The following is a 12436-nucleotide window of genomic DNA, read 5'->3' on the forward strand; positions in this document are numbered from 1 at the left end:
CTGGTAGCAACAATCATCCATGCAAACTGCACACGTTCTACCACCCGCCTCCATACAACCTTCCCTTTACTAAACAGATCATGGACATTATCTCGGCAAACGCTGATTTCCATGGCACTCAGATCTTCCTGGGAGATTTCACCTGCATTGGAACGATGTGAATGATGAGGTGGCCAATTGCCGTAGAACCTTCCAACTGGACTTCAACCTAATCCAAATCTGTGACAGCCCTACTCATATTAAAAGAGCTACCTTGGATCTTGTCATTGGTTAGCCCAACTCCATCCGTCCGGATTCGATCCTCCCATGTGATTGGACAGACCACTACTGCATCACCTTCCTCATCCTAGAGTCGGTAAGAGCTAGTAGAGCCCAGCCAAAGAACCCCAAACAACTGAAAAGATGTCTACGGAACATCAACTTGCACGATCTGAATGCGCTCTGGGATGACATCCTGCCCCCTCCTATGAACATGTCGGATGTACATGACCTTACGACCCATTAAAACCACTCAATGGCCAATGTTTTAGACTCTGTTGCACCACTACAGCTTAAAAGACTGTCCTCCAAACTCTCCAAATCCTGGGTGAATGACCGCCTTAATTCTGCAAGAAGGAATGTAAGACTTGCGGAAAGATTGTGGCGAACATATCCCTCCCTTGAACATCTCTACCATCTGAGATCCCTAGGAAGCATCTACAACAAACACATCAGATGCTCAAAGGCCACCTTCTCTAGAAATCAACTAGAGCAAGGAAAAAACAGTCCCAGAAAACTGTTTGAACTCATCGTGTCCCAAGCGAACAGTCAGCCTAATCCATAGCCACAGGGTTGAGTGCCACTGCTGAACTGCGACGAATTTGCTGACTTCTTCACTGACAAGACCACTAAGATCGAAGCGGAACTGAGCTCTGCACTTGAACTGCCTATCAGTCCTCTGAACACCCTCCCGCCCACTGGGTTGCTTGTCACGGTTTCAGTGCAGCCCTACCTCCCCAAAAACAACGCATCCTGGAGCCTGTTCCAAACCTTGGATGAAAGCACCATACGCAAAACGCTGGCTACTCTGAAACCGTCTAATCACTACAAAAGACCCCCTGCCATCGAACCTCTTCTCTGAAGTTAGAACCTCCTTGCTCCCACTTTGGACTAAGATTGTCAAAGCATCATTCGGCAAGGTGCTATTCCGGACTGCCTAAAAGTGGGTCAAGTTAAACTGATCCTAAAGAAACCATCTGCAGATCACAAAGACCTTCACAACTTTCGCCCAATATCTAATATCCCCACGTTGGAAAAGCTCCTGGAGAAATGTTCTCGCCCAACTCTGTAACCACATCGATCACTTCCAACTCCTGGACCAGTGTCAATCTGGTTTTCGCCTGGGTCATAATACACAATCTGCGTTAACTCATATTGTCGTTGATGCACTAAGAATGTTGGACCAAAATTAATCTTGCCAACTCATCCTTCTCGACCTTTCGTCCGCATTTGACACCGTCAAACACAATTACCTAATTGACCTCATGGAACACAGAATGGGGCCTGTACTAAACTGGTTCTCCTCATTACTTCATGACAGATCCCAAAGCTTCAAGGTGAACCAGTCCCTCTCTCATCCTTAGCCAGTCACGCTTGGGGTCGCACAGGGATCAGCTCTCTCACCCACGCTCTTCAACCTGTTCATGGAGCCTTTGACAGAAATTCTGAAATCATCCAGTATTCACTATCACATGTATGCGGTTGACACCCAACTATACCTGAAGATCGCCTCCCTTGAGGACATCTGGTCCCTCAATTGAGTCCTTCTGGAAACTCAAAGCTGGCTGACACACAACCACTTGAAGTTAAATGGTCTCAAAACAAAATTCCTACTTACCGCACCCCACAAGCAATCTCCGGTCATCGAACAATGGTTGAATAATTTCACTGCTCTTAGCTGTAGGCCGCACCTTGTTGATTCTGCAACCTCTCTGGGAATTAAGTTAAACAAAAGTCTAAACATGCAGAAGCACATCAGCTCCCTCTCCAAAGGAGAGAACTTCCAACTCTGCATTCTAAGGAAACTCAAACCTCACCTCCCTGCTCATGACCTAAAGGTGGTAGTGCAAGCCTTAGTGATATCAAAGTTGGACTATGGTAGCGCAATCCTTTGCGGCCTACCTAGAGTGCAGACAGCTCCTCTTAGGGCTGCAGTCAATTTTGTTGTTAGGCTTGTAACACGCTCCAAAAAATACAACCATATCATCCCTGACCCTTTGTCCTTGAACTGGCGGCCATATGAAGCTCTGATACAGTTAAAAATTGCTTGCATGGGACACACAGCCATTCACTTCAATACCCCTTTGTACCTCGCTCAGAAACTGGAGCTCTCATGTGGCGAGAGAGCCTCCAGAAGAACCAGCACCCTATTGCTCAAACCACAAAAATTCAAGAAGAAGATAAACTATGATTGAACCTTCTCCGGTATAGCACCAAGGATTTGGAACTCCCTCCCCCCTGAAGTCAGGGTGAACCCTTCCATTGTCCTCTTCAAAAAAGAAGTCAAAGTGCTCTTGATGAAGACATTTCTGCCTCTGACTGGCTATTCCAGTGGATACTGAGGTCACAGTCGCAGTTCTGTGGCCCAGCTACTATGGTCACAAGATTCCCTTTGCTCTACATGACTTTGTATCTTTTGCTTTGTTGGTTCTGTCTTGATTGCACGTATCTGTATCCCTCATGATGTATAAATTGTAAAGAGCTCTCATACCCCCGGTGGTCATGTTCGCACTATAGAATACTTTCTAAATAAATAAGAGTTGGCCTGTGGAACTTTTACCCTATTAGTTAGGGCTAGCCTTGAAGTCATTTCAGTCTGTTACCTTGTGCCAGGTATATATGGGGCACCACCAAGCACCCACTTCATAACACTCCTGAATGGAGGAAGATCAGAAGAAAACTCAACCTGCGATGTGTGACCTGAGAAGAACCCCGAAATACTTTACCTGCTCTCTCTTGTACCGAAGATAAAGAAATGGACTCTAAGGGTTATAAGGTTGACCTCCTGTTCAAGCTATAGGAATCAAACAAAATGCCTTTCCTGCAACTTCCCAGCTGATCAATGGCAGTTGGACCTGGACTGGGCCCTACTGTTGGCCTCTACCTGACATCTTGTGAGTCTCCAAATGCCATCTCTGAGTTCCTGGGAGGCAATATGAAGTGTACTACTGTGTTTGATTAGGACTTGAAGGACTGAATCTGGAATGTAAATTCTTGGAGTAGGACAAACCTAGTTGCTATAACCACCCCACGCTCCATGGCAAGCATCAAATGCTTTTAGGTCCCGGTCTACTGCGGTCATTGGCTATCATTGGCACTGTATGCTGCTTGGTGCTATTCCTACTTAAAACTTTAAAAAATAATATCTCTAATTCACCCTATTGGATTTTTGTCATTTACTATATTTTACTCTGATTCCAATTGGGCTTTTTTTTTTTATTGTTTAGCATTTCGACCAAATTACTGTTTTGTTACTGAATAAATACTTCACACATGGTACCAGGTTAAGTTTATCTAGTCTGTGCCATAGGTTCGGGGGGTTGAGCTCAGGTTAATTTAGTGAATTTGAGGGTTCTCCGTGACAAGGTTTGAAATTATTCCTTGAGGTGGATAGTCACCCCTCCAAATAATCCAGTTTCGTATACTGCATACCCTCTTTATCTTGGATAGCGTCAAGTCTGACCACTGCTTATCATTGGCTGGCTTCACTGTCACTTATTTGTTTTGCTTCTTATTTATTAGCTGTGTGGCCTTTCCTTCCTCTTCTTCAGTTTGTCCCACGCCTGGCACGTGGATACATTATTATGCCCTTCCACTGCTCACTTTTTCAGGCGCTAGTTTTTTCCTTTTGTTTAAGCACTACTAGAAAGCATAGGTTTTCCTGCGGCCTCTCTCGTGTTCTTCTCCATCCCTGTTGCGCTCCGTGTTACTCTGCTTTTTCACCTGTAAACTTTCTCCCATCCAGCTCCAGGAGGCTCTCACTTTTCACCCCTACGCCCCTGTGTTAGCTTAAAACATTGGCCAAGCCAATAGGTTCCAAAGGCAAGACCTGTTGGCTTTGCCTATGCTTTTTGTTTTTTTCTTCAAATGGAGAGTAACATTTCAGGCAGGGACTGAATTTTTTCTGTTTAAGACATGGGTTTATCTGTTCTGGGTGCCTAGCCTACGTATCAACAAAATAACTCGCTATTAGATCGGATATAGTATAGTTTTATGGAAACATATCTCTGGCCTCCTGTGATCTGAAAATGTTTCTATGGAAAACAAAAGTTACAGAACTTCTGAGCATTATGATTTCAAATCCTTAGATCTTAAGGAATTCTGTACACTTTTTTCCCAAAGGAATGATGCAATACTTATAACTGAGTGTGACGACTTGTCTTTGTTTGGCAGAGTGACCTTATCATGGAACTGAGAGTCGGAAACAAGTACCGGCTGGGCCGAAAAATCGGCAGCGGCTCCTTCGGTGACATCTACCTCGGTAAGTCTACGTGCCACCCACAGCTTCCTGTACACAAATGGAGACGAGGAATTGTGAATGCTCCCTGTAGTCTGTGAGATGCAGGTTGATTGTGTGAATGTATTTTCATTGGTGGCCTAGTGATGTAAGTGGTCGGAGATTCTGGCAGTGATGTTATTTTAGCAGTGTTGTGAGTACTGGTGATTCCATTTGGAGGGCAGAGTGGCAGTGTACTTGGGGACTGATATGTGTTAGTGAGTGTAGTTGGTGCCTAAGCAGGTTGGTCATGTTTAAGTGAGAGATGAGCAGGTTTGTGGTGTTACCAGGTTGGATCGTAAGGGTGGAGGTAAATTTTAAGGGAGGAGATTGAGGTGGGAGAGGGGTGGGGCTTGAGAGTGGCGGTTGAGCTGCCTTGAGATTTATAAGTAATGCATACATGTTTCCCAAACAGGAGCAAATATCGCAACTGGGGAAGAAGTGGCGATTAAGCTGGAGTGTGTGAAGACTAAACACCCACAGTTACACATAGAGAGCAAATTCTACAAGATGATGCAAGGGGGAGGTGAGTAAAGCTTTGAAGAGGGGTTGGCAGATGGCACAGAAGACCTGGGTATAAAGATCAACAATGGGGCAAGACAATTATAAATATACTTCAAGAGCAAGTTCTGCTAGAGACTAAAAGTGTAAAACATGTAATCATTTGTATGAGCACCTAGCGGGAGGGGGCATGTGCTGATAGAGCACCACAAGGGGAGAATCAAAAGTACCCAGTAAAACCCAAATCCTCTGTCATGAGCGTAGTGATCAATTCTTTCTGTTAGCCAAGACAAAGCTGAGATATTGTAGTTTTGCAAAGATTGCATTTCAACAAAGAATTTCGAATGGTGCTCACGGTATAAATCTCGTTCCTGAGAAATAGAATTACTCCGTAATGAACAAAGAAAGCAGAATTTCAATGCTAATCAGTGGTATATCTGCTTACTTAGGGCTTCTATTAGAGCAGGGGTAATGCAATCAAAACTCTATATATTTTTGTACTTAAGAACCTTTAGTTATTATACTTGTACATCTTGGCAAAATGGATACCTACGCCATGCTACAAGGTTTGGGTAACAATCAGTTGCCTGATGATCCATTGGCACAGCTTTTCAGTGACATTGAGGTGCCGAAAATGGCCTGCAAGTCGTGGCACACTATCCACCAGACCCCTCCGATTTCCCTATTTTTGCAAGCAATTTGTGCACATGTTTAGAGGGTAGTGCTACCTAGTCACTGGTATCATGCTTTGCTTTCTGAGAAGGAAGGGACAGGATACCTATTGGAAAGGATCAAATTCACTACCTTCCTTCGATGCATGGTTGTCCTCCAGTCTTTCATGCAGGGTTAGAGGATGTGTGTTCACTAAGGGAAGGTTTGGGCACCTCTGGAGGGGCACGGGATATAATGTGGGCAATTTGGAGTGTCCTGCCACTGACATTTGGATACTCTTGACGTGGTCATCGGACACAGTGGAAGAGTGAGACATTGAATGCAAAGTCACATAAAATAAGAAAGGCTGAATGATAATCGAAAACCTTTGAATATAATGATCATAACATTTCATCTATGATAAGCCTTTGAGTTGTTCCTGCTTCTCCACAGTGTGACATTCTTTCTGGGAGCATCCCATGTGGAAGGGACCCTGAGGAGTGCAGGGAAAGCAATTTAATTAAAGTGATGTGGGTCAAGAGTATCCAGACATGCATGTCTGACTTTGAAATTGTTTTCTCTTTTTCACTTAACCCCTCTGCTTTCTATTCTCTTCCTTCCTACTTACTCCTCCCCTCTTACTCCACCTCCTCCTCTTGCTTCAGTTGGGATTCCCTCCATTAAATGGTGTGGTGCAGAGGGTGACTACAACGTCATGGTGATGGAGCTGCTGGGCCCCAGCTTGGAAGACCTCTTCAACTTCTGCTCCCGCAAGTTCAGCCTGAAGACGGTGCTGCTGCTCGCAGACCAGATGGTATAGCTCACAGTCTTTGGAGGGTTGTCTGTGGTACCTGCTGGGAAACATTGCTTGCATGAAGGATTGGCTCTATCCTAACAGATATGGGTTGAGAAGAGACTGCGTGATAAGCATATGTCAACCATGAAGCCAGGTTTACAGGTCTCCTGGTTCCATACAGGGCTTAGATTGCCAATTTGCTGTTGCCGGTAGTTTGGTATGAATGGGTTAATAGTCTCTTTGAATCTAGCACTTTGGTAGAGGTCTGCTAGGACTGACCTCTAGTGGTCTGAAGAGCCAGGGCTAAGTAGAGTTTACTTTAAAGCAGATGGTTGAAACTGTTTTTGAGATGAGGTGAAACAGCAAAGAATATAGACTATTCAGATTACTTTTTCCTCCCACATATTACACTCCTTAAAATGTAGCTAAAAGCTAACCGTGGTGAATTGTTCAAGCTGGTGCTCCTGATGCTACAATTTGGAGTATTTTGGGCGTAGAATTAATATCTGGCCTAGACCCTACACTTTCCCCAGTGACTCTTGTTTTTTTCCAGTTTTCCTGAAAGGAAGGCTCTGATTCGTGTGAAGTTTCCGAAGGGGTTAATTGCATCCTAAGGCAGTTGGAACTTGTGTCGATGATGAGTTTGCAGATCTGATCTGGGTACTGCCCTAGGAAGAGCAGCTTTCACTTGCACAAAGGCATTGTTTCCTGACACTTCCTGTAACACAGATAGACCTCCTCTAGTGTTTGTAAGGCTGAATTCCTGCTTAGGCATGTTGTGATACATCCTGCACGTCTTCAAGGCAGGAGCCTCTAGCCCTAGACAGTCTTTGCTTTCACACTTAAGAACCTGCATTCTCACTTCAATTGTTTTTTCAAATAGCACGGTTGAATTGACTTTTTCCTGTGCTTATTCTAAAAGGATTTGGGGTGCTTTTAAGACAAACTGCTAAATCTAGATGGGCAGATGTTGGCAATCACCAAAGATTAATTGAATTCACTTGTCCTTTTTGAACAAAAAGGGATACTTGCATGTCAGCTCTGCATGAGTGTGCGCTCCTACAGTCAGACTGGGTACTTCATAGGCTCTAGGTGTGACCTATCTTTTTCTACATCCCTCTAATGCGCTTTATCCCACACCCAAAGCTAGGGGCTTCCATTTAACCAACAAATGAATAAACCGAGAAATTGAGAGCTGCACTACAACTTGCAAACAGTTCTCGTGCCATTTGTACTCGCTTTACTGTACACATATTGTCTCTGGATCATTCTGGGGTCTCTTTTAGCAAACATAGCCCCCTCAACCCTAATCCGTAAAACAAGTTGCTATTGTAGTCCTCTGACCTGCATTTCCTATGGTATCTAAATCCTGATCATGATCCCTCCCTCACGTGCCCTCTTGTTACTCCACTTTTGTGACTCATGCCACTATGCCTGAAAGGAATATTCCTTCAGAGAGATTTTCCGTGTCCATTTATCATCTGTGACCCCTTGCCAGCCGTTAAGTACTGTAATCCAGCTAGAGCTCTGCCTGTAATTAAATTGTATATTTAAGAAATGTTTCCATGCCTCCCTCTTTATTATTTCCACTCCCCCAAGCTATTCTGGTAGTGTATGCCCCACACAGCTTGCCTATAACCCGGTTTTCTGTCAGTTTAACTATGTTCCTTCATAACAAACACGTTTTCCCCTTTTGTCTCAGTACTGTGAGTATACAGAGCTCTGTCAGAATTTCTGTCGTCCCCTAATTAATCCTTTCCCTCTTCATTTCAAATCTGTGAACCACGAAGAAGTTTGCCTTAAATTCCATTTTCTGTCTGAGAGCTTTACACTACTCTCTCCATATTAATCTGTTTCTCTGGACTTTTACCTCTGCTCTTTGACTACAGATCAGCCGGATTGAGTACATACATTCCAAGAACTTCATCCACCGTGATGTGAAGCCGGATAACTTCCTCATGGGTCTGGGCAAGAAAGGGAACCTTGTGTACATCATTGACTTTGGCCTCGCCAAGAAGTACCGTGACGCCCGCACTCACCAGCACATCCCCTACCGCGAGAACAAGAACCTGACTGGCACTGCCCGTTATGCCTCCATCAATACCCACCTGGGCATTGGTGAGCAGCTACGACATTTTCCCCGTGTGAAAGCATGCGCCCCAAGGCTTTGGGTTTCCAGTGATGTACACCTGTTTATAATGATGATTGTATGAACCTTGCTGTGAAGTCTTTGGGGCTCAAACTGCAATGTTTCTTTGTGGGTAGCTGGCTAGGAGACTGGATGTCAATGTTCTGTAGCAGGTAGTTGTCTGCGCCTATCAAAGCATGTAAGGTAGGGCATTGAAACACTCCTTTGATTCATGTTGACATGTCTCTGCATAGCTACTGCTAGGCGTTTTTTTGTTTTAGAACCTTACTGGTTTTGATATGTATGAATTTGATACAACAAGGCTTTCACTGGGGGGGGGGGGGGGGGGGCGCTAGAGGGCGCACAAGCAGATTGGCTGCACTGACGTGAGGCTCCTGTTCCTGAGACCAGTATCCTGCAATTATCCTGAGCAAACGAAAATAAAAATTGCTGAAAGTTGGCTGATCTGTTAAGCCGGCTTCCCTCTCTGATCGGTGTGAAGAGGAAGCAAATCGGAGCCCGTCAGCCGCAGTGCCAGGCGACTTAAGGTGGGACTGTATTAGCCGCCGGAACAGGGAGGAAATGTGAGGCGGCCGCCGCAGTCAAGACAGGACGAGGCCTCACACGAGGCTACTAGGCCGTGGGACCGGTGGATGCCAGAAAGTGAGAGCGCTAAGCTGGGGTGAAGCTCGTTGTGATCTGCGACCCAGGCTCGGAGATCGGAGCTGGTAGGAGGCGGTGGGAAACGTGACAGAGTGCAGCCCTGCAGCGTAGAACACAGGGAGGCCGAGTCCGCGTGAGCCATACTAGTGCGCGGGGGACGCCGTAGCGGGCGGACTTAATGCGAGGGCCCCGCCCGGAGGACAACGTACACCATTGCGGAAGGCCTGTGCGGGTGTCAATGTAACCGGACTCCCTGATGGCTTGCACAGGGGAGGAAAGCGCTGGTACAACTAGGGGACGAAGGAGGAGTGGGGTATCGTGACCGGGACGGGCCGGGGGTTGTGACTCATTCCCCCCCCCCCCCCTCCCCCTCCCCGTATAGCGCGAATATGGAAGCTGGAGCCCACGGGGCAGAGGTCAACTGCTGAAGACCTTCAAGGGCAGAAAGACTGGACATAATCGGAGCGAGGCTGGGCACGGCTCCCCTGAGGACTACAAGTGTCTATGGCAGGGCTTTCTGAGGCGAAGTGGTTGCGCGCGAGCGACCCCCACCTGCTACGGTGTATGGTGTGGAAGAGCTAGGGGCCCAGAAGTCTATTGGTGCCAGCGTCACCCCCTCCATCGGCTGGCTCTTTACCCGATTGGTGCAACTAGCCCCAGGATTTGTGTCTTGTAACAGATGTGCCCAGGAGGGATGCAAGGACAGTGTACATATCTGGGCCACCCGTGAGATCCGCGACAGGCGCACTGCGTAGCTGCCAATCAAGACGCAAAGGGTCCTGGCACCCACAGAGCACTGCCCTGCCGGACAGACAGTGTCACAAGTAAGCGGCGGGAGGCCACTATAGAAGATCACGAGGAGCGGCTGGCAGCACTTCGGACGTGAAGGCGGCTATCACTGCACTGACCCCTGCAAGACAGGATGGCGCATTACCAGGGTATACACACACCCCCGAGCCCGACGCTGCCACACTGGTGAGAAGAGCAAGGAACTACTGGGAATACTCGTAGTACACAACTTGCTTGCACACAGAAGGAGATATGGGGAAGCCTGACACACGACAGCCTAAACTTAATTTTGATGCTGCGAAGAAAGGAAATAAGATAAAGCAGGAAGGCCAAGAGACGGAGAATGAGGCACATGCCAGCGGAGGGGCCACAGCACAGGCGTCTGATATAAATAACATACTGCAGGAGATACGTCAGTGATTCGCGACGGTAGTGGACAAAGTGGACCGCATGTCCTCCAGGATGGATGCCATAGCGCACAAGCTCGATGGGCACGAAGAACGTATTGGAGAGGCGGAGCGGCGCATATCTGATACTGATGACGTCACTGACAGTCACACCACACAACTAACAAGAATGGACAAGCTCTTAAGAACGAGGCCCAACAAAACCTGTCTCCACGCCAAAATCTTCAATAGCGGTACCAAAGACTACAAGGCCTGATACAGACAAGCCTAAACCACCTTCGGCACCGAAGAAATTGCCACAGGACTCAATCACTCCTCCTAAGGCAAAAAACACCAAACAACCCCTATCGGCACCGAAGAAATCGACGCCGAAGAAGATTATAGAAGAGGAAGATCTGTTTAGACCAGATCCTAAACAGAAAAAAGTCTATATTAATCCAAAAACTGCACATGTGGAAGCAATTCCTCATAAAAAAGACCAGCAGGCACATCACTTCCAACTGTGGTTCCTGCCAAAAAGGATTGTGCAACTTCTCCAATGCACCCTCCATCTCCTTCACCTTCTTCCTCTCCTATCACTCCATATATTGAGCCTATAACTTCTCCTGCTCAATCTCCTGCATCATCACACCACACTGACGAAGAGTATGACTTAGGTGGGGGGGATGATGTACCAGAGCCACATACATACCCTTTAGATGAGGATGAAGATGTCAACCCAGAATATCCCAAAGAGGACGATGCATATAATTTCCCACCAAATAATGCACCAGACATCCCTGATCCTCAGTACTACCCAACAAAACCTTCCCCTCCAGAGGATAGTATTGGGTTCAATCATCTATTAAACAGAGCTGCACTTTACCACGGAGTTCCAATGCACTCTGATGCCATTGAGGAGGATTTCTTATTAGACACTTTTGAGCAGTCACAAAGGTCTACTCAAATACTACCTATGATCAAAGGGGTCATTAAACATGCTCCAGAGATTTTTAAAGATCCAGTAAGGTGTAGGGTACTAAATCCCAGAATAGAGAAAAAGTATAGACCAGCACCAGATAATCCAGTCTACATTAAGGGACATCTGCCATTAGACTCTTTGGTAGTGTCAAATGCACGTAAAAGAGCCAATTCCCAAACTTCTGGTGACACACCCCCGCCTGACAAAGAATCAACAATTATTGATGCGTCAGGGAAACGGATTGCTGCGCAAGCAACAAACATATGGCGCATAGCAAACACACAAGCCTTACTCTCACGCTACAACAGGGCTCACTATGACCAACTAGAAAAATTAATGGAACGCCTACCAGATCAATACAAAGATCAGGCAGCAGAGCTCTTACAAGAAGGCAAATTAATATCTAATGCCTCAATTAAATGTGCACTAGATGTAGCTGACACAGCAGCAGTTAACACTAGTGTTATCCTCAGACGTCATGCATGGTTACGCATTTCAGGTTTCAAATCAGAAGTACAAACTACCATCCTAAACCAGCCCTTCAATCAGAACCACTTGCTCGGTCCAGAACTAGATAACACTAGAGAAGATGAAGAAGGACACAGACACTGCTAAGTCTATGGGTGCATTACAATCCACCCAGACTAGAAGTTCTTTTCGTCGCTCCTCTTATAGAGGAGGCTCCAAGCAGACCGGCGCAGATAACACATCATATTTTAAAACACATACACAAACCCTCTCTAATAAAGGCTACTTTAGAGGAGGATACAGAGGCAACAACAATAAGGGAAGAGGTAGAGGTATTAACAACAACCGCTCCTCTTCCACGCCCAAACAGTGACTTCCCTCTGCCCCCCCCCCCCCCCCCCCCCTACAGCATTCCACTCCTTTGGGGGGCAGACTATCACAGTTCCTACCTGTCTGGAATTCCATCACAACAGACAGGTGGGTAAGACCAATTATCCAACATGGATACTGCCTAGAACTCACTGCAACCCCCCCAAAC

At 46.3% G+C, this 12436-nt stretch overlaps 1 protein-coding gene across 1 annotated transcript in view; it reads left to right on the forward strand.

Moving 5' to 3' along the window:
* The window catches only part of CSNK1E (casein kinase 1 epsilon), a 182037-nt gene that overhangs the window by 97849 nt on the left and 71752 nt on the right, over window positions 1-12436 (forward strand). Inside the window, exons 2-5 of the mRNA XM_078683720.1 lie at window positions 4432-4519; window positions 4950-5060; window positions 6352-6500; window positions 8372-8600. Coding sequence (XP_078539846.1) covers window positions 4432-4519; window positions 4950-5060; window positions 6352-6500; window positions 8372-8600 — 577 coding nt within the window. The remainder of the gene's footprint in view (window positions 1-4431; window positions 4520-4949; window positions 5061-6351; window positions 6501-8371; window positions 8601-12436) is intronic.

The sequence above is a fragment of the Lissotriton helveticus genome, chromosome 1_1 (assembly GCF_964261635.1).
Source record: "Lissotriton helveticus chromosome 1_1, aLisHel1.1, whole genome shotgun sequence".
Lineage (NCBI taxonomy): Eukaryota > Metazoa > Chordata > Amphibia > Caudata > Salamandridae > Lissotriton > Lissotriton helveticus.